Raw genomic sequence first — 21,778 nt, forward strand, 5'->3', positions numbered from 1 at the left:
TTGCATCGCGATCATTAGGCGCATGCGACCGCGGCGTTTATTTGCGTACGATCGCTTCCTTCCACGCGTGCTGGAAGAACACCCCTTTCCAGTGCAATTTCGAGGAACTCGCGTAACCTAAACGCGCGATTTTCCGCGGAACGATAAAGATCCTCCGACTTGATAAGAGCACAATTCTTCTTCCTGTCTCTATGCACCCCTCCCCCCTCTCTGCCGCTCTCTCTCTCTCTCGTTCTCCCTCTGTCACTCTGTTTCTCGCTCTCTCTGGCTCTCTCTTTTTCTCTCTCTCGCTCTGCCGCTATCTTGCTCTCTTTCTCTCTCTCGCTCTGTCGCTCTCTTGCTCTCTTTCTCTCTCTCGCTCTGTCGCTCTCTTTCTCTCTCTCGCTCTGTCGCTCTCTTGCTCTCTTTCTCTCTCTCTCGCTCTGTCGCTCTCTTGATCTCTTTCTCTCTCTCTCGCTCTGTCGCTCTCTTGATCTCTTTCTCTCTCGCGCTCTCCCTCTCGCGCTCTTTCTCTCTCGCGCTATCTCTCTCGTGCTCTTTCACTCTCGCGCTCTCTCTCGCGCGCTCACTCTCTCTTTCTTTATTTTTCTCTCTCCCTCTTTCTTTATTTTTCTCTCTCCCTCTATCTTTATTTTTCTCTCTCTCTCTCTTTCTTTATTTTTCTCTCTCCCTCTTCTCTCTTCCTTTCTCTTTCTCCTGCACTCTCTCCCTTTCTCTCTCTTTCCAGGATTCGTTCGATCGCATTGGCGAGACCGACACTTCGAAACCACCCCGTCGAAACCGGCGTACTTAGTTGCCCCGTGCTCGACCGTTAAATACACTATCGAGAAAGATTTTCATTCCGAGGGATCTCGAGTGGCTCGCTCTCGCTCGACGGGCACTCCAACATGCAACTGGTTGCGAACGATCCAGAGTTCTCGAGAAAGTCACCATTGTCCGAGGAGAGGGGTGGGGAGGAGAGGGCTAACAGTCAGCGATCGAGCAGCGAAAACGACAATGAGCCTGGGTGCTCTGATCCGGGGTGCCCCGTGTACCCCAATGCGCTTATGAGAACGCGGCTACGTCAAATTCGATTAATCGTGCGGCAGGTTTGAAGCGCTAAAAATCATGACATTAGTATATAATATTAATAAAATATTGATATGAATATATAATATATGACAATAAATTAAATTAAATATATATGTATATATTAAATGAATAATAAATCTCGAATCACCACGATAACGTTGCGAAATTATATTACGAAAGTAATTACATCGAGAAAAGGTTGTATTAAGAGTCAATATTAACGGGTCGCTAAATCTGCAAGAGGAATTATCGGGACGGGATTTTTCCGCGTCCGGTTCTCCTGTCACCGTCCACCAATCCCGGCCGCCCCTAAGCTAACCCGTCGCCCCGATTAGGTGTCACACCGGCGAGAATCGAGCGTGGCCAGCGCGACGACGCTTCATTGGCTCGCTTTTAACCCCTTGATATTTAACCCCGTAATTAGCACGGCGTCAACCGGCTCCTGGAAATCCCCAAGTGTCCGCGGCGTTTCGTTCCGCCACGTTTTTCGTGTTTTACTCGTGTGCGCCGGAAGACATCTGCTGACCGGGTGGCGGAGGGGGGAGAGGGAGGGTGGCAGCCACGGCGGAGCGCGGCAGAGACGCGCATTATAGGGATAGAGAAAGAGAGAGAGAGCAAGAGAGAGAGAGAGAGAGAGAGAGAGAAAAGCAACCCCTCCGCTGGGGGTTTCCGCAGTACCGTGATTTTCTGATTAGCAGCGGGTCGACTGGCTGCGGTTAACCGTTGTTAGGTTGCCGCTCGATTGGTATGCATGGGCTGGGATTCGTGCCCATGGTACAGCCCCTGGACCCCAACCAACCTTCTCTATCTCCTACGCCCTACGCCATGGACGCCGCAGATCGAGGATCCTGCCTCGTCGTTCGTCGACCGTCCTCTATCAGTTTTTACGGTCCGGTCGCTGGACTTCGACGACGTTATTTTCTTCGGACCGCGGGACCGGGATTATTATCCGCTGATCGGGTTAAACCGGCGGAGAAATTAACCCTCCGCTGGTCGGCTGATTTCGAATCGCGCCTGCGATCGGCGCGAAAAATATTCCTGCTCTGGTGTTCGCGCGAAATATACATATAACATGCGTAGAAATGACAAATTGCCCTGAATAAGTTGACGAATCCGTTCTGAATCGAACGAAATTCTCTTTAATTGACGCTCAGATTGTGCACAGAAATGGGGAATTTGGAAAGAGGAGATACGATTGTCCAAGCTTTGCGGCTCGTTCTTATAATTGCCGATTGGCAGCGACTGTAAAAACGAGCTGCAAGACTCGAATAATCGCATCTCCTCCTCCCATACTGTCCATTTTTGTGCACGATCTGAGCGTCAATTAGAGAGACATTATTGTACAGTAAATTCTCCCTAATTGTCGCTCAGATCGCACAGAAAAATGGAGAATTTGGGAAGAGGAGACACGATTGTCCAAGCTTTGTGGCTCGTTTTTATAATTACCGATTGGCAACGACTGTAAAAACGAGCTGCAAGACTCGAATAATCGCATCTCCTCTTCCCATACTGTCCATTTTTGTGCACGATCTGAGCGTCAATTAGAGAGACATTATTGTACAGTAAATTCTCCCTAATTGTCGCTCAGATCGCACAGAAAAATGGAGAATTTGGGAAGAGGAGACACGATTGTCCAAGCTTTGCGGCTCGTTCTTATAATTGCCGATTGGCAACGACTGTAAAAACGAGCTGCAAGACTCGAATAATCGCATCTCCTCCTCCCATACTGTCCATTTTTGTGCACAATCTGAGCGTCAATTAGAGAGACATTATTGTACAGTAAATTCTCTCTAATTGACGCCCAGATTGACCACAAAAACGGACGATTCGGGAAGAGGAGATACGATTGTTCGAGCCTCACGGTTCATTTTTATAGTCACGAATTATATTTCATGATTATATTAGTCACGAATTATAGTCACGACTATAGTCAATTAGGGAGACGTTACTGTACTGAGACAAATTCGTTTTATCTTTGCTAGATATCTCTCGTTCGCTATTGTTCATCGTTCGAGCTCGAAGCTGCGTTGACTCTAGAACAAAGACGTTTCTTTCAATGCGGTATAGTTCCAGCTTATAATGACTCTTCTCGATTGTTTTGCATACGAAATCAAACATATTTATACGTATTTATATACGCGAGAGATTTTGTGCAAGCAATGACGAACGTGATATATTTTACGCAGATAAAAAGAATATAGCAATATATTTTATGCAAACAAAGGCAAACGCAATATATCTTGTATAAACAAAATTTAACTAACAATTAAAATTACAAGAATGTTCAGTAATATAACAGTGATCTTCAATGCGCTAAAAAGATATTTTATAACATGTTTAAAACCGAAGAATTTATTTCCGCCGCAAGAATGGCTCGTAATAATACATCAGTTATAATAAATATCAATATAATGATAATAATAATAATAATATAATAGTAATAATAATATATATAGTAATATAATAGTAATAGTAATAGTAATAGTAATAGTAATAGTAATAGTAATATAGTAATAGTAATAGTAATAGTAATAGTAATATTAATAGTAATAGTAATAGTAATAGTAATAGTAATAGTAATAGTAATAGTAATAGTAATAGTAATAGTAATAGTAATAGTAATAGTAATAGTAATAGTAATAGTAATAGTAATAGTAATAGTAATAGTAATAGTAATAGTAATAGTAATAGTAATAGTAATAGTAATAGTAATAGTAATAGTAATAGTAATAGTAATAGTAATAGTAATAGTAATAGTAATAGTAATAGTAATATTATAATAATAACATCAATTTTTAGTAAAATATCAAATAGCCAGCGCGAGGAGTCGAGTAAAAACAGCTCGCGAAAGAACGCGTTGATCGCGTTCCATTATTTTTTAACGTCCGCTTCGCTTGCCACCGAAAAATCGTTAGACCGATCCAAGGTGACCGACCAAGGGAACACCTTCTCACCCCTCCGGTCTTAAGAATCTCGTCGGGCTTGCCGAAAGTCGCTTTTGCATTTCATTGGTGTAAGGCTAGCACGGTCGGCCAGCCGGAAATTATTCATTAACGGGAACTGTATTCCCTGTCACCTCCCGTCGTATCGGTTCTCTATAGAATTCGCGACGTCAGCTCGGTCATTAATGGTCTGAGAAACTGTTCGGCCTTCCTCTTCAGTGTCAAGCTCCCGGCCGAAACAATTCGATCGAGCCATATTTGCGCTACACTTGCGCGTTCGACGTTTCCACGCCGGCTAGTGGCCCTCGTTTCCGTTTCGGTTGCGATCGACGTACACCTTCGGGCCTCTCCCTCTCTCTCTTTCTCTCTTTCTCTATCTCTCTTTCTCTCTTTCTCTCCGGATCGCAGGTTTCTCGCTCGAAAAGGCCCCCGTCCCTCGCCCCGGCGTCGCCGAGAAACACAATAACGCGTCCAGTGTTTCGGAAGTCGAGTCCTTTAAAATTTTCTTGGCGAGCGCACCCTTTCTTCGGGGCCGGGCTGCGAAGTGAACGCTCGAAAACGAGGCGAGGCGGCTCCCACGAAGCGGCCAGAAAAAAAATCGACACTCGCATCGGCTACGTTTCGAGGGGGCGCGATCACCCTCGACTCCACGAGAGCAGCGCGAGGCTTTCGAGAGCGCCTCGAGTGCAACCTTCGAGTGCCTCCTTCACGGTGTAATACGTCCCGGGGGTAATAGATTTCCGGGCAGGGAACGGTCACTCGATACTTTGACTCCGAAAGTTGCTTCAACGTCGAACACGCGATCGGTCCGACGTATCAGACGTTTGTCGGGAGCTGTTCAAGATTTCCCGCGGAATCGATGTCTCGTTTATTTAGCCAGTAATGGACCGCGGATCTTTCCGCGAGATCGGAATCGTGGGCGTCGATTTTATCTCTCTTCTTGGCGAGGTCGACGAGGTTGACGAGGTTAAATCAAGGTTATTTTATATATATTTTATATATACTTTATATATATTTTATATACATTTTATATACATTTTATATATGTATATTTGATATACATTTTATATTCATTTTATATATATTTTATATTCATTTTATATATATTTTATATACATCTTATATATGTATATTTTATACACATTTTATATATTTTTTATATACATTTTATATATATTTTATATACATTTTATAAATATTTTACATATAAATAACTTTGACAAGATTACGTTGAAGTTTCGATATGCAAAATTGACATATCAAGGAAAAAGCAACAAGCGAATCATCGACAAGGAGGCTTAAAATTTAAGAACGAGAACGAAATGTGAACCATAACGCAAAGACCGAGGTCCATTTCTAAGCCAAATGGCTTAGAATTAAAACGGAAATTCGTTCGTTCATTTATTTCTCGTCTTAATGATCGCGACGAATTAAAAATGACCCAACGATACGATAAATTCTCCCTAATTTTCCTCCAACTTGTAAACAAAAATAGACAATTTGGAAAAAGAATATAATCTTGCACCTCGTTTTTATAATTATTGCCGATCGGCAACTATAAAAATAAGTCGAAAGGCTCGAACAATCGTATCTCGTCCTCCCAAAGTTTACAAGTTGAAGGAAAATCGAGGATAATTCACTGTACTTCGAAATTCTTATTCTTTCATATTAATATTCTCATTCTCTCGCATTCTAAAGCACGCAGTACCGTCGAAACAACTCGCCGATCTCGCAGCCCCGCAAAATCCCCGGCAAAGAAAGCATTCGCTTCAGCGGCAACCGAAACTAAAAGCCGAAACGTCAACCGGAATTTACGAAATTTCCGCCGCGGAACGGACAAAAATCCCCGGTCCGCTAATTACGGTCGCAGCACGCGGTCCTTTTAAATGACATATTCGAGGGAAAAAAAAAGCGGGCTAATTGGACCGCGAATATCACGTGCAGTTATATCGAGTTGCAGTTATATAAACGCGACGTCTCCGGTAAAAATTCGGCGATAATATTAATTAATCGATGAGCCAGCTCTCCGTCGTCGGACGGTTAATTAAAACAGCGGTTCGCTCGGCGCGGGCTTTTTTGCTGATACCGATGGAAATTCGGGGGTGGAACGGAGGGTGCGGGGGCGGAAAGAGAGCGCGAGAGAGAGAGAGAGAGAGAGAGAGAAAGAGAGGGGAAAAAAGGGAGAGCACGGAGGAAAGTTTTCGCCAAACCGGATACAAGGAAGTTCCACCGTATTTGCGCATCCGCCGCCATAAATCTCGGACTCTTCCCGCCTTCTCGTGCCCGCCGGCCAAGTCACCGAAGTCACCGGGCCCTCACTCTGCCCGACGAATAAATTTGCGATCAAGCTTTTTCCGGAGCCTCCGGAGCCCCGATCGATCCCCGTCTCCCCATCTCGCGATCCCATCCCGCGAAGAAGATAAATCCTCGCCGATAAAATAGACCCGACGCCACGGCCGAACCGCCTCTGTTTTATCGGCGAACGATCGTAGATCTCGCTGGTAAAACAGGCGCGGACATTTCTCGATCTCTTCCGTGTCGGTCGCTTACCTCGACTCGTTCGAGATTCTCAATTGTAAATTTTTCATTCCTTCGTGTCGATTTTTCGTTAGAAAAATCGCAACCTGCGATTCGATGCATTTTATCGCGCCGTCGCTTTGCAGAATGCAGACCCGCGTTGGCGAAGACATTTTTTTAATTTTCGTAGCAGGTTCAAATGAAGAACGAGTGCTTTTTATTTCGTGTTGTCATTTTACGTAATAGCAGAATTTTAAGGTGTGCTAGTCATTAGTCAGATCTCTTTTAACACTTCAAAAAAGATCCAAGTCAATTGGACCAGTCCGAAAAATGTTATCGGATTTTAAATAGCGGACGAACGCTTTCTGCCAGGAATGATATATCGGATTGTTGCAAAAGTAATTTCAGTTTTCCAAATACAGTAAATTCTCTGCAATTGTCGCTCAGCTCGCAAACAAAAATTGTCTCGCAGCTCGTTTTCGTAGTCGCCGATTGTCAAGAACTGTAAAAACGAGTCGCGAGGCCATTTTTGTTCGCAAGCCGAGCGACAATTGCAGAGAATTTACTGTAGATAGCTTCGCGACGATCAAATTAATTTGATCGTTATGTTAACATAACGTAACATAATATAAACGTCTAAAAATATAGTTTCGAATAGAATAAAATAAAGTGCGCGCATCGAGAGGAAAAACAACGCGCGACATCGTGCAGAAAATCGAATTCTATCATATCCAGTTGCTCTAAAAAAAAGAAATAAAACACGTGTTACCATGCTTCCGACAATGCGACAATGTTCGCGTTCTAATCTTTTTTGGAAATTGTGCTCGGCCAACAATCCCGAGCCCGTAATCCCCCGTGGATCAGGATCGAAAGTGAAAGAGAGAGAGAGAGAGAGAGAGAGAGAGAGAGAGAGAGAGATAGTGCAAGAGAGCGAGAGAGAGAGGGCGAGAGAGCTACAAAAAGAGAGAGAGAGGGCGAGAGAGCTAGAAAAAGAGAGAGAGAGAGAGCGCGAGAGAGAACGCGAGAGAGCGAGAGCGCGAGAGAGAGAGCACGAGAGTCAGAGAGCGCGAGAGTGAGAGAGCGCGAAAGTGAGAGAGCGCGAAAGTGAGAGAGCGCGAGAGTCAGAAAGCGCGAGAGTGCAAGAGAGAGCAAGAGAGAGCGAGAGAGAGAGGGCAAAAGAGAGAGAGAGAGGGAATGCAAGAGAGAGCGAGAGAGAGAGGGCGAGAGAGCTAGAAAGAGAGAGAGAGAGAGAGAGCGCGAGAGAGAGAGCGCGAGAATCAGAGAGCACGAGAGTGAGAGAGCGCGAGAGAGAGCGCGAGAGTGAGAGAGCGCGAAAGTGAGAGAGCGCGAGAGTCAGAAAGCGCGAGAGTGCAAGAGAGAGCAAGAGCGCGAGAGAGAGAGGGCGAAAGAGAGAGAGAGAGAGAGAGAGGCAACCCCATCGACGTCGTCGCAAGTATTTATGACATATCGATGACGCCGTGAAATCCCAGGATCAGGCCGCATAATCAGGTAATTAGCGTTCGCCGTGGACAAATTGAATCGCCGCGTATTCTTTTGACCGCCCCCTCCCCCCGCCGCCCCCTCGGCTCCGCTGCCGTGATAAATATTGCATGACCGTGTCCCCGTGTGTCCGTGGAAAATCGACGGACGTTGAACGATCAACCCCCTCGGTCCGCGACGTCGGTCGGGACGCGACGCGACACACCCTCCGTGCTTCGTGTTTCCACGTGGAGACCATGAAGAACCGATAATCTTCCATCGATCAGCATCAGGCCGGAAGGCGCGGCGGTTTCTCGAAAATGGAAATCCCGGCCGGGGAGAGAGAGAGAGAGAAGGCCGGGAAGAATTATCGGGCTCTCGCGCGCTTCTAATGGAGGTATAATGCGCATAAAAGGGGCTCATCTGAAATCGATGAAAGGACACCGCCGGAGTTGGCCCAAGTAATAATCAGTCGGAAGCCGATCAAACTATTACCGGCATAGGCGCGCCCGGAACAAATCTGTTCCCTTTTTTTTCAATCGAACTCTGCCGCGAACTTTGCGCCCCGGCGACGAACAATGTTCGCGCGACTTTCATCGCCGATCCGGGAAGCCGGGACATTGTCGCGTAAAAAACGTTGTCCGCGACAAATATAAAAAGAAAAATTAATGTTGAGCCGTAGCCCAACATCCACTTTATTATTACACAATGTACAATGAACACAATACTGATGTTAATATTGCGCGCTCTAAACGCCTGGTATACAACGCTTACTCAAGACTAACACTGCTAGGAGGGTTATTCGGCCTTTCTATATTAATTTCATATCTTATCAATTATCCGGAGCACAGGTTATTTTGGGGGTGTGATTCATGTAGGAAATGCGCGGAATTTGTACCGGAACGAGACTTGTATCAAGTCGAACGCGAGGGGCGCGCGACGAGGAAACAGGAGACGACGGAATTTGGTGCATCGCCGGCCGAACGGCCGCGAAAGCGTCGATGCTTTTAATCGATTCCGACGACTGGGGAACTGCTAATCGGTCGTAAAAGATCGGCGGATGCGATCGGAACGGATGCGACCCGCTGCGACAACCCTTTGCGTTCGAGCGGCGACCCCGAAGCGCCCGAAAATCGGCGCGTCGCGTTCCAAAATGGCGCAAGTGACTCGTCATGTTCTATTTTTATCGACGATTTTTAATATAATAATAACCGAAACGTTTATTATATAAACGAAATAACCGAAATAATAACCGAACGTTTGCCAGCTTGTAAATATTAATATTTATTTGCAGTATTTGTAAATTGTAAGTATCAATATTCATTTGTAGTATTTGTAAATTGTAAATATTAATATCTATTTTTAATATTTGTAAATTGTAAATATTAATATCTATTTTTAATATTTGTAAATTGTAAATATTAATATCTATTTTTAATATTTGTAAATTGTAAATATTAATATCTATTTTTAATATTTGTAAATTGTAAATATTAATATTCATTGTCAATTGTTTACTGTTACTTATCGAGGACTGATCAATTTGCAATAGATCTTTTCAGAGCGAACACGATTGCACGAAAAACGGGACATAATTTATTTATCAGTTCGATAATCCCGCGTCAAAATATGTTAATTTAAAGTACTAAATGAGCCGTTTATTTTGAAAGTGGCATAAGTCAATTTACCGTAATGAGAAGTGGTGATTTTTTAATGTTTATACGAAATTATTTATACTAAGAAAAATATATCAGTATCCTGAGATAACAAATACAAGTAAATCTTCTCGAAAGTTAGCATCCATATTTCTAAACGTGTTAAAACGCAAACCCTTCAATATAGCGACTTAAAAACAAAGTGACTTATGCCACTTTCAAAATAAACGGCTCAAACACTTAACCGAATTATAACTGTTGAGTGGAAATATTACGATTTATTTATACGTTTATTTATATAATAGAAAACCCCGGAGTCGCGTATTCTGTATCGCCACCCACAGGGAAAGAAAAGACACGAATACTTGTCGGCCAAATCGAATACAGTAATGCCTCTCTAATCGACGCTCAGATTGTCCACAAAAATGGACAATTTGGGAAAAGGAGATACCATTATTCGAGCCTTGCGGTTCCTTTTTATAATAACGAATTGTCACCAACCATAAAAAAAACGAGCTACAGAGCTCGAATAATCGTATCTCCTCTCCCCAAATTGTCCATTCTTGTGCGCAATCCGAGCGTCAGTTAGGGAGACATTACTGTATTCCGCAGGCAAATTTATTCCTCGATTCCAATAAATAAATAAATAAATAAATAATCGCTTCGCGCCGCGTTCGCAAAACCCGATCGCATCTTTTGCACAATGTTCGCAAAAATGGTCGAAGGTCGGCAGACCGGACGCGACGGTTTTGCCGACTGGCTGCGCCGGTGAAAACCGATGGGATCGGTGCGAAAGTAAAGTCCTTTGATCGGTCTTCGTACGGGTGTTCGGCAGGCGATGTCTCAAAGACAGAAGCGGCTAAGAGACAGGGGTTAGATAAGCGCCGCAACGGGAGCCCATTAACCGTGGAACGGCTTGAAAGCAAGGAGGATATTAGAGAGGCGATCGCGGCGCGATCCGGCGATTGGCTCCGATGCAATTTCGCACGGTACGCTGCCGACACGTCGGGCGAAGGTGTTAAATTCACTGGATGTACGTCGGACGAGCCCATTCTGGGGTAGCCGACAAATCCGATCGTATTTTCATCGACGCCAAATTGGCAATATCCTCGCCGGTGACGATTCCTGAATTATGCATCAGCCTCGGGGACAGTCGCTTCGAAGTTTATCCATCCCGCTCGTTTCCATCCGCAGCTTCGACCCGCTCGACTCTCTTCAACGCACGCCGCTCCGCGCCGCGCCGAGCCGAGTTTTCTGCCCTCTCGCAGCTTCCGCCCCCGCTGCCGGCCCTCGCTCCCCCCCGCGGCCCCTTTTTCTCTCTGCTCATCCTCCGGCCCGCAGTCCTCGGCCGACTCTCCCCCCTTCCCCCGCGCCCTCTTTCCCCCTTTCTTTCTCTCTTTCCCTCTTCCTTCTCTCTTTCTCCCTGTCGATCCGTCTCTCCCTCTCTTTCCCTCTTCCTTCTCTCTTTCACCCTGTCGATCCGTCCCTCTCTCTCTTTCTCTCTCTTCCTTCTCTCTTTCTCCGTCGATCCGTCTCTCTCTCTCTCTTTCTCCCTTCGTTTCTCTCAATTTCTCCCTTTCTCTCTTTAGCCCGTCGATCCGTCTCTCTCTCTCTCTCTCTCTCTCTCTCTCTCTCTCTTCGACTAGCTTCCTCCCCGTCCCCCGCGTCGTTCCCCTAGCCGTCGCTCGCGCTCCCTTCCTTCGGACCCTTTCTCCAATGGAAACGTCACTTATTGGTCGAACGAAAGGGAGGAAAAGGAGAGGATACCCTCGGATCCGACCAATCACGGTGAACGGCCGTGATAATGCTCGCGATATCTCCCGCGGTACAGACACCGGCAAAACCAGCAATCGCGAGCAATCGGGGGGATCGATCCGGCTAAATTCGCGAGCAATCTTTCGGAATTTCCACGGCTCCCGGCGACCGCGCCGCGAGCCGCGCTCTTTCCCCGTTTCCTCCGCGTACACGCGCGAAGAACCCTTCGGAACGTTGGCGCCGAACAAATCCGTCCGCGGATTTGGTCCAACGGTCTGGACCGACATCGCGAAACCATGAGATTCGAGGCGATTGTAAACGATTACTGGTAAATTAACGATCGAGAAAGCCAGTCGCGCGACGTCGCGAGACCGTCTTCTCGACGTTCTTACCCCTTTCGCTACGGCGGATCAGTCCGCCATAGCGCCCCTCCTGAACGGAACCACCCGCCGAAATTGTGCACATTGCGCGTGGATAGTGTATTTTGGAAGAAAAGGGATTTTTCTTTAAAACAATATAGTTATAATTTCTGCATAAGGTATGAAGTTATTTAATAGGTAAAAAAAGTTTCATTAACAATGGAAAAAGTGAAGAAATAATATATAATATACAGTAATAAAATAATACATAATATTCATAATACAAAACATAATACATAATAATTAGTCCTAAAGTTAGTACTTTTGATTTTCTATCCCTTTATGACATGTAACACAATAATAATGGGAAATGCTCGTGCTCGGATCGTCCACGAGAATGGACAATTTGGGAAGAGGAGATACGATTGATTGTTCGAAACTTGCAGCTCGTTTTTTAGCAGTTGTTGATAATTCGTAACTATAAAAACGAACCGCGAAGCTTTGACAATCGTATCTCCTCTTCCCAAATTGTCCATTTTTGTGTGCAAACGGAGTGTCAATTAGGGAGAATTTACTGTACTATAATGTCTCGTTTCGGTATCTCGTTTCGCAATTGTGAGAGTAATCGACGCATTTTCATGGGAAACGAGTGCACGAATTACGTAACTGAAGCAATTATAGTCGATTCTCCCCAATTGACGCTCAGATTGTGCAGAAAAATGGACAGTTCTGGAAGAGGAGGTGCGATTGTTCGAACCTTGCAGCTCGTTTTTTAGCAGTTGTTGATAATTCGTAACTATAAAAACGAAACGCGAAGCTTTGACAATCGTATCTCCTCTTCCCAAATTGTCCATTTTTGTGTGCAATCGGAGTGTCAATTAGGGAGAATTTACTGTACTATAATGTCTCGTTTCGGTATCTCGTTTCGCAATTGTGAGAGTAATCGACGCATTTTCATGGGAAACGAGTGCACGAATTACGTAACTGAAGCAATTATAGTCGATTCTCCCCAATTGACGCTCAGATTGTGCAGAAAAATGGACAGTTTTGGAAGAGGAGATGCGATTATCCGAGCTTTGAAGATCGTTTTTACAGTCCTTGCCAATCGGTAATTATAAAAACGAGCCGTGAAGCTCGAATAATCGTGTCTCCTCTTCCAGAATTGTCCATTTTTGCGCGGGATCTGTGCGTCAGTTAGGGAGACATTACTGTAAATCGTAATAAAAAATCGTTGACATAAAAATTAATTAATTTTCAACCTGTCGCATGAGGGTGATCGCCCTTGGCGCAAGGGGTACACCGATTTCATTGTCACGTTACTGTATTTCAACGAAATAATTTCTTCGAATTATAGAAATCGAATTTTACGATCCACGTGCAACGATCGCGTTTCTAACAGTTTCCAAAGCGTAAACAAATTCTGAAAACTTGAAAAATTATTTTGCAACGTTACGTGAGAATTTCTTTCTTCAAACGGCGAGTCTCCGATCGGGCGCCGAAGGGTTGAAGCGAATTCGTCGCCGAGGATGACGGCTCGTCGAACGCGGCGTCGATCGGCTTTCGATCGTCGATCGAATCGAATGTCGATCGGATCGAGAGCGTTGCGGCGTGACGCAACCGAAGGAAGAGGCTCGAACGGACGAGGAATCCGTTCCAGTTTCGTCGCGAACTGGAACGGAGAGAACCGCGAAAGGGACCGAGAAAGATAGGTGGTCGTCGATTAGACGGGCCGAGGAGAGTAACGAAGCGTCGCGAATGGAGGAAAAAGAGAAATCCGTCGGGGATAATCGAATCGAGCGTTTGGAAACGGCCCTTAAGCCTTTACGAGAGGGGACAGACAATGGGAAGGTAAAAGTAAAGCGTCGTTCTTGGAACCGGAGGGCTGCTCACCCCAGCAATAAAATGATAAGAACCCTCGGCCTCTCCCTTTCTGCCTCGGCCGGCGACGTTTCCTCCGGCCGGAGTCGGCTCGTATATAAATGTCGATATTATTGTAACGAACCGCTTTTAATAGCGATTCCTTCTTCCGCGGCCGCCGTTGCGCGCGGACACGGCCGCCCGCCCGATTGGACGGCCGCGAGCTCGTTGAATCAACCCCGGGATTTACGGTTTCCGGCGCTCGGCTCGCTAATCGAACTTAAATTCTTCCCTCGGTAATCGATTTCACGCAGCCTTCCGTCCACGGCGAGCACTTCATTTTCTCTGGCCAGCCGATGCGCCGCAAAATTACTGCAAATTCTTCGTAATTTAGACGCTCGGATCGCGTCGACGTTCGGCTCCGAAAAGGGTTGATATTAACCCTTTGCACTCGATCGGCGACACGGAAAATTGCTGCGACATTTTTTTAAAGAATTTACGCACTGTCGATGTTTGCATCCAATAAATTATGTTAACAAATGTAAGATAATAGATTATGTTTCCAGTGCATTCAATAAATAGAAGCACGCCGAATGGAAATACTGTAGCTTGAAACGAATGCTTCCGTTTTGTGGTTGAGACAGTCTCGAGGGCAAAGGGTTAATGCAGGGGTTTTGTTGGACGGTTTGCGAAAAATCGTGTCGAATTTTGCGAATTTTTATTTATTTGTGAAGGAAGGAAGCGACGAAGCTATTACTCGCGTTCTTCGTAAATCTGGCGCTGAAATCGTGGCACAGAAAATTCTCCCTAATTTTCCCTCAATTTTTAAACAAAAATGGACAATTTGAAGTGAGAAGACGCGATTATCAGAGCCTCGCGACACGATTTTATAATTGCCGGTCGTTGACAATTATTAAATCGAGTCGCAAGGCTCGATTAATTTTTCCAAATTGTCCATTTTAGTGCGCAATCTGAGCACTAATTAGGAAGAATTTACGTCCAACTAGACCGCGGATTTGTATGCAAAATAGAAATGGTCTTCATCGATCAATAAAAAATACAAGCTAAATAATAAGTTCTTTCTTTCTGCAATAACCATTTGATATTTTAATAAAACTTGATGTATTATACGTAATTATTAATTATCGTATAAGTAACAATGAGACAAACCCATTCTTGCGGTGGAAATTAATTCTTCAATTTTAAATTTGTTATAAACTATTCTTGTAGCGCATTGAATAAACATGTAACAGCTTGAAAATAATAAATAAAATAATATAAAATAATATAAATATAAATAATAATAATAATAATAATAATAATAATATAATAAAATAATATAAAAAAATAATATGTAATATATATAATAAAATAATAAATAATAATCGACATTTCTGAATTCTCTCGATGCTCAAATTGTTTAAATTTCAGCCACAAATGCATAAAATCCGCAGGTCCGAGAATCGCATCGATCTTTTTCGATGATTTCGGTCGACGATTTCGTAAAATCGTGGAATTAAGCTTATCGTATCTTGTAGAACCCGCATCGAATTAATTCTGGAAAACAGAGTTCGATGCGAATCGAGCGATTTAAATGCCGCTCCTTTCGGAAGCACTCGCGACGCGTGTACGAGTTCGGTTCTGTCGCTCGCGAGCAAAGGTGTGCGGCGTCGTTTACGTGCCGCGTGCGCGCGCTCGTATGTGGAACAGTAATTGCGACTGATTAGCGCCGCGAATGGCGGGCTCCAGACCGAACGAAACGATGCAACCGATATCTACGACTGTGCAGATCGATTTCCTGTTTACGACCGCTGGTCGCCGTTCTCTTCCGCTTCTGGAATTCCATCCGGACACCCCGGCTACTCCCAGCGATGGCTCGGAACCTTCCTAGAGTCTGAGCGAATACGAAATACAGCTGGTATAATTCTGGAAGTCCGAACGGTTCGAATCGTTCGCTGGCAAAAATAGGCTGACGCTGAGAATAAAATTAAAAAATGACGAAGAAATGCAACAAGGTTGTTTTAAGATTAGGTTCACGGACAACTGAAAGCAGCTGTTTTATATTAGACTGGGGATTTTATGCGTTCGAGAAATTAAACGAATTCTAAAATATCAATATTATAGTATTATTTTCAATTGATAAAATTGCCTATAAATTATTATTATTATTATTGCGAAGTCGAGCAGCTGCGATTCAAAATGGTGGAACGATTAAACGAATTGTAAAATATCAATATTATAGTATTATTTTCAATTTATAAAAGTGCTTATAAATTATTATTATTATTACAAAATCGAGCAGCTGCGATTCAAAATGGTGGAACGATTAAACGGATTCTAAAATATCAATATTATAGTATTATATTCAATTCATAAAATTGCCTATAAATTATTATTATTATTGCAAAATATCAATATTATAGTATTATCTTCAATTTATAAAATTATCTATGAATTATTATTATTGCAAAATCGAGCAGCTGCGATACGAAATAGTGGAACGATTAAAAGAATTCTAAAATATCAATATTATAGTATTATATTCAATTCATAAAATTGCCTATAAATTATTATTATTATTGCAAAATATTAATATTATAGTATTATCTTCGATTTATAAAATTATCTATAAATTATTATTATTGCAAAATCGAGCAGCTGCGATACAAAATAGTGGAACGATTAAACGAATTCTAAAGTATCAACATTATAGTATTATCTTCAATTTATACAATTGTCTATAAATTATTATTATTATTGCAAAATCGAGCAGCTGCGATTCTAAATAGCAGGAACGATTAAACGAACTCTGAAGTATCAATGTATCATTCTCAATTTATAAGATTATTATTTATAAATTACCTTCGATAAAGTTATCGTTGTAAAATCATTACAGACGGAAAAAATTTCTCTATTCAGTTTCCAATTTTTGCCATTGATTCCAAATTCGCCATAAATACATCTTTATAATTTCAATCACAAAATAATGAATATCGAAATGAAAAATATTAAATATTGAAAAATATCGAAAATGCATCATTCTCAATTTATAAGATTATTATTTATAAATTATCTTCAATAAAGTTATCGTTAAAAAAAGTCATTACAGACCGAAAAAAGTTCTCTATTCAGATTCCAATTTTTGCCATTGTTTCCAAATTCGCCATAAATACATATTTATAATTTCAACCACAAAATAATGAATATTAAAATGAAAAATATTAAAAATTAAAAAAGAAGTCGAAGATTGAATATGCCGTACGTTCCGTAAGCCCAGCGTCGACAAGAATAGCCAGACGATGCGCTCAATGAGATTTATTCACGTGATACTGTACAAATCGATTTGTCCGACGGACTGTTCGTTTTCATATGGCGGTACAAAGAATTTCGATCGGGACATTTAACAAATTCTGCGGCTGCTGGTTATCTCTGGAGGTCGGTCTTGCCACGGAGGTGCTCGTTCTCCGTCGTCCAACAGGAGAAGAAGGACAACGAGATGTTTCCCCCATCGTTTCTCGCGAGGTCTGTTCGAATTTGGACTTGGACATCTCTTAGAAAATTAAAAAAAAATAAAATCGAATGTGCGTCCGTGCGTCGCTCCTCCCGAAGAGGATCTCTCGTCGTCTCGAGAATTCTTGGGACAGTGGACGCGCGCCGATTTCGCATCGAACGCCGATTAAGGAACCGGAGAGTATTTTCTCTCTCTTCGACGCGATCAACGAATTTAGGACGAGAGCGCGGCGTCGGGAAAGCGACGAAGATCGCACATAAACACGATCGCGTTCGTCCGACTCGTTACCCCGACCGTCCTCAGGATCGAGAGAGACGAAAAATCGAGACGATGACGGTGGAGAGATTTTCTTTTTAGGGCGAGTTTTGATCCCTCGGTCCTGGAGTCGAGAGCGGCCGGACGAGGCGATCAGAATCGTTAACCTAACATCGATCCCGGAGACCGAATATATGATATCTGACAGACCTCGTGAGAAACCTTCCTGTCTCTTCGTTCGCCTAGAAGACAACGCGAATTAAATGAGCATTCGATTAGGGGATGTTGGGCTGTGGAGCCAGTTACTGTGCCTTGTCGATTACCGTGCCTTGCGTTCATTTGCAAGCATAATTAACTTTATATAATGTAGTATGAGAGATATCCAGTTTCTTTTTATTTAAATGCGATTCATTATTTGTTTATTTATTTGTTATATGTAAAAGACAGAAGTTCTTGGAACACCGAAAGAATCGTTTCAATTTTTTGACAACAAATCCGCGGGATCTTCTGAGGAGCTTATGAAGTAAAGAATAAGAAGAGGTATACAGTTCTTTCTGTATCTAAATTCAATTAATTGTTTGTTTGTTAGAATTAAACAAATGTAAGAGACAGATGTTCTTGGAACGTCAGAAAAATTGTTTCAATTTTTTGATAACGAATTCGCGGGATTTTCTGAGGAGCTTATGAAGTAAAGAATAAGAAGAGGTATACAGTTTTTTCTGTATCTAAATTCAATTAATTGTTTGTTTGTTAGAATTAAACAAATGTAAGAGACAGATGTTCTTGGAACGCCAGAAAAACTGTTTCAATTTTTTGATAGCGAATTCACGAGATTTTCTGAAGTTCTTACGAAAGAGCTCGGGGAAGCACGGCACGGTAACCGAGGCACAGTAACTGAAGCACAGTATTCAGATAGGATAGCGTTAAAGGATATGAGGTTTACTGAAAGGAATTTTGGAGGAAACAACCTGGACGAAGGAAATAATAATAGTAATAACAATAATAATAAGAAGAAGAAGAAAAAGAAAAGAAAAGGAGAGGGAAGGGCAAATTAGTTATCAAATTACAGACTTCTTAAAATTTATATACAGAAACAAAAATGTACAACCCCTTTCATAAGCTGAAAAACGAGTGAATTCTCCTCAATTGTCCATTCTCGTTCGCAAGCTGGGGGACAATTACAAAGAATTAACTGTACATCAGTACCTCGACAAAAGAAAGTCGATTCAAGGGCAAAAACTAACTACAGTAAATTCTATACCAAACTGATCCACAATTTATAAAAAAAAGTGGACAATTTGAAAATAGGAGGCTCGAATAATCTTATCTCCTCATTCCAAATTGTCAGTGAGCTTTCGTTCACAAGCCGAAGGACAATTGTGGAGAATTTCGCCCAACCCTGAACAGCAAAAACTCCGGAAGTCGGCAAACAGAGCCGAGCGATTATCTCAGCTTGCCCCCTCTCCAAAGTTACAAAATCAGCTATGTCCACCAACCTCTACGATTTCTTCTTCTTCTTCTTGTCCTTCTTGCCCTTCTTCCCCTTCTTCTTGTCCTTGCCCTTCTTCGCTTTATCGTCACACGACGGCTCTATGGTGCAGACCCGGTCCTGCACGCAGAGGAACGACTTCTTGCAGCAGACGTGCTTCTCCTCGTGCTGGCACGGCGGCATGGCGATGGGCTGCGTGAGCTCCTTGCCGAACACGTAGCAAGGACAATCGCCGGGGTGCAGTTTCGGCGGCGGTGGGCAGGGACAGAGGACGACGGGTTCGGAGGGTGGTTTCGGCAAGGGCGGCGGGACGCAGACCTCGTCCTTGCGGCCTAGCTGCGAGCAGTCCTGCGGATCCTTGGGAGCCTCTGGACAAGGTCTGGGTGCGACGAACTTCGGCTTGGCGCACTTGGCGGGCCCGTAGACCATCTTGGGCGGGGCTGGGACCTCGGGCCTGTAGCACTTGCCGCGGGGGATGCAGGTATCCGGGCAGAGCTCCTTCCTCTTCTTCTTCTTCTTCTTGCTCTTCTTCTTCGGCTTGTCCCCGCAGACCGGAGGCTTCTCGGCGCACTTGCTCTTCTTGTCGCAGGGCTTCGCGCAGTCCTTCTTCGCCTGGTCCTGGCAGATATCGGACGCCGGCTTGCAGGCAGCCGGCTTCTTCGGCCTCGAGGATTTCCCCATCAAGAACGAACCAGCGTGAAAATTCCTTCTAGCGCGAAGATGCCAGACGGATCCGTGGAACGTGGACAGCTTCCGTTTCGCGAAACCCTTGCCGCCCTTTCCGGCCTCGCATTTCGGACAGGACGGCGCGTCCTTGGGACAAGCGACCCTCTGCGATATCGGCGGGCACGGGGGGCAAGGCTTGGGGCAGGGGCAGGGCGGAGGCGGCTCGGGACACGGGCAGGGGCAGCAGGGGGGCGGGGGAGGGCACGGCGGGGGTTTCGGGCAGGCGGCACAGGGCGGACAGGGTGGACAGACCTTGGGGGGCGGCGGCAGGGGACAGGGCAAGGGCGGAGGGCAGGGGATCGGCGGCGGACACGCGGGGCACGGCGGCGGCGGAGGGCAGCAGGGCGGGGGGCACGGGGGAGGACAGGGACACGGCTCGCAGGGCGGCGGCGGCGGACAGGCCCTCTGCGGAGGACACTCCGGACAGGTTGGCGGTGGCGGCAGCCTCGGCAGCGGGGGCGGAGGAGGCGGGGGACACGGTTTCGGACACTTGGGCGGCCTGGGCGCCTTGGGGAGCGGCGGAGGAGGCGGCGGGGCAGGGATCACCGGACATTTCGGCAGTCTCGGGGGCCTCGGTGGCGGAGGACACTTCCGGTAGCAGATCTTTGGCGGCGGAGGCTTGGCCGGGGGCGGGGGGCAGGGACAGGGACAAGGCGGGGGGCAAGGTAGCTCCGGCTGCGGGCATCCGACGTTCTTCGGCCGCTTGCGGCAGCAAGGTGGAGCGCGGGGTGCGCAGGATCCCGAGCCGGCCGACGTCCTCGAATCCGGCGCGAACTTCGGCGGACCCCTCGGCGAAGGCGGCGGCTTCTTCTCCATGTTGGTCGCGTCGATGCTGAAGAGCCTCCTCTGCCGATCGAGTCCTTTCGGCAGCCAGGCGAGCGGCCGAGCCGCCGCCAAGCTTCCGAAGCTTCTACCGAAGCGCAACGGTCCGGGATCCGGCCGTCGGTCCAAAAGGCCCGTCAGCGTGTTCCCGAAGAGCTTCCTCCGTCCAGCGTACTCGCTCAGCTGGTCGGCGAACCGGCCGATCGGGAGATCCGCCGCGCGTCTCCCGGTGGCGAAGCTCCTCGCGGCTCCGATCGGCAGCCCTCCGAGCCACGATCCGAGGTAGTGCCGGCTTCTAGATCGACGCCGGTCGGAGAAGAGCATCGAGAACTAGGCAGAACGGATTGCGACGGCTAGAAGAGAGCGGCCGAATCGTCTCGCGCGCGCGCGTTGACCTCCACGTACCCTCTGTCTCCCGAGCGACACCTAACAACACTTTCTCGATTTGCACGGCTTCTTGGCCGGGCACTTCACGCAGAACGGCTTTTTCACCGGCTTCGGCTTCGCCGGGTAGCCCGGCGGACCTAAGGGCTTACAGGGGCCCTTTGGCGGGTGGCAAGGGCTCTTCACCGGCCAGCCCGGCGGATCTTCGCCGCAGTCCGACTCGCCCGGTCGGAACTCTCCTCGTCTGACAGCCTGAACATACGTGGTATTCGGGTTGGGTGTGCGCGCGGCTCTAGTTCAAGGTCGCACCCCCTGGCCCCGCCTCCCTCCTGCGACCCTCTTTTTAGCAAGCTCCGCCGATCGAAACGTGCAACTGTACGATCGCAACCGGCGATCGGACGATGCGTTTGAATTTTTGTTCGATATGCCTTTTTTCTGTTTAATATGATCTTTCTTTTGGGGGGTTGTTTATCGAGAGTCTCCCCTCTCGGGAAGAGCTTAATTACGGAAAGGGGAAACGAACGATCGACGCTCTTCTTCCGTGAATGACCGCCGCCGGCAAGGTTTCGCGTGCCGGTTTCGACTTCGGAAGGCGATCATCGGCGATCATCGATTAATTAGCTCGCCGGTCGAGCAAGCCGCAGCTGCGGCGGCGTCCGCGCGTGCACCGCCGCGAGCATGTCCGTGTCCTCGTCCCGATACGCTCTGTTAGGCGAGTCTATGTTCAGCTGGCCGATGTCGTAGCCGATGTCGTAGCCGATCTCCTCCTCGAAGTCGTCGCCCTGCGGGAAATAGTCGTCGTTCCGCAGCCTGTCGTGCAGCAGCACCGACTCGCGCCGTTGAAATTCTACGAGATCGTTCGGGGCCTGAAGGTCGACGATCGAGCTCGACCGGCGGCGATCGAACGGCGACGCGGTCCCCGATCCGTCGGAGACCCTGCTCGTCGACGTCGCCGA

The 21,778-nt window shown here is 45.9% G+C and overlaps 1 protein-coding gene across 1 annotated transcript; it reads right to left on the reverse strand.

Moving 5' to 3' along the window:
* Positions 1 to 16,935: 16,935 nt before the first annotated feature.
* Positions 16,936 to 20,684, reverse strand: LOC117218056 (uncharacterized). The gene is made up of 2 exons (XM_033466099.2): positions 18,898 to 20,684; positions 16,936 to 17,643 (listed from the first exon to the last, which is right to left on the reverse strand). The coding sequence occupies exon 1, from the start codon at positions 20,430 to 20,432 to the stop codon at positions 18,900 to 18,902; it is 1,533 nt and encodes a 510-aa protein (XP_033321990.2). The 5' UTR covers positions 20,433 to 20,684; the 3' UTR covers positions 16,936 to 17,643; positions 18,898 to 18,899.
* Between the last annotated feature and the right edge of the window lie 1,094 nt (positions 20,685 to 21,778).

Source organism: Megalopta genalis, chromosome 1 (assembly GCF_051020955.1).
Source record: "Megalopta genalis isolate 19385.01 chromosome 1, iyMegGena1_principal, whole genome shotgun sequence".
NCBI lineage: Eukaryota > Metazoa > Arthropoda > Insecta > Hymenoptera > Halictidae > Megalopta > Megalopta genalis.

Coding starts and splice junctions, on each gene's coding strand:
- LOC117218056 (XM_033466099.2), bottom strand. CDS start 20,432: ATGGAGAAGAAGCCGCCGCCTTCGCCGAGGGGTCCGCCGAAGTTCGCG.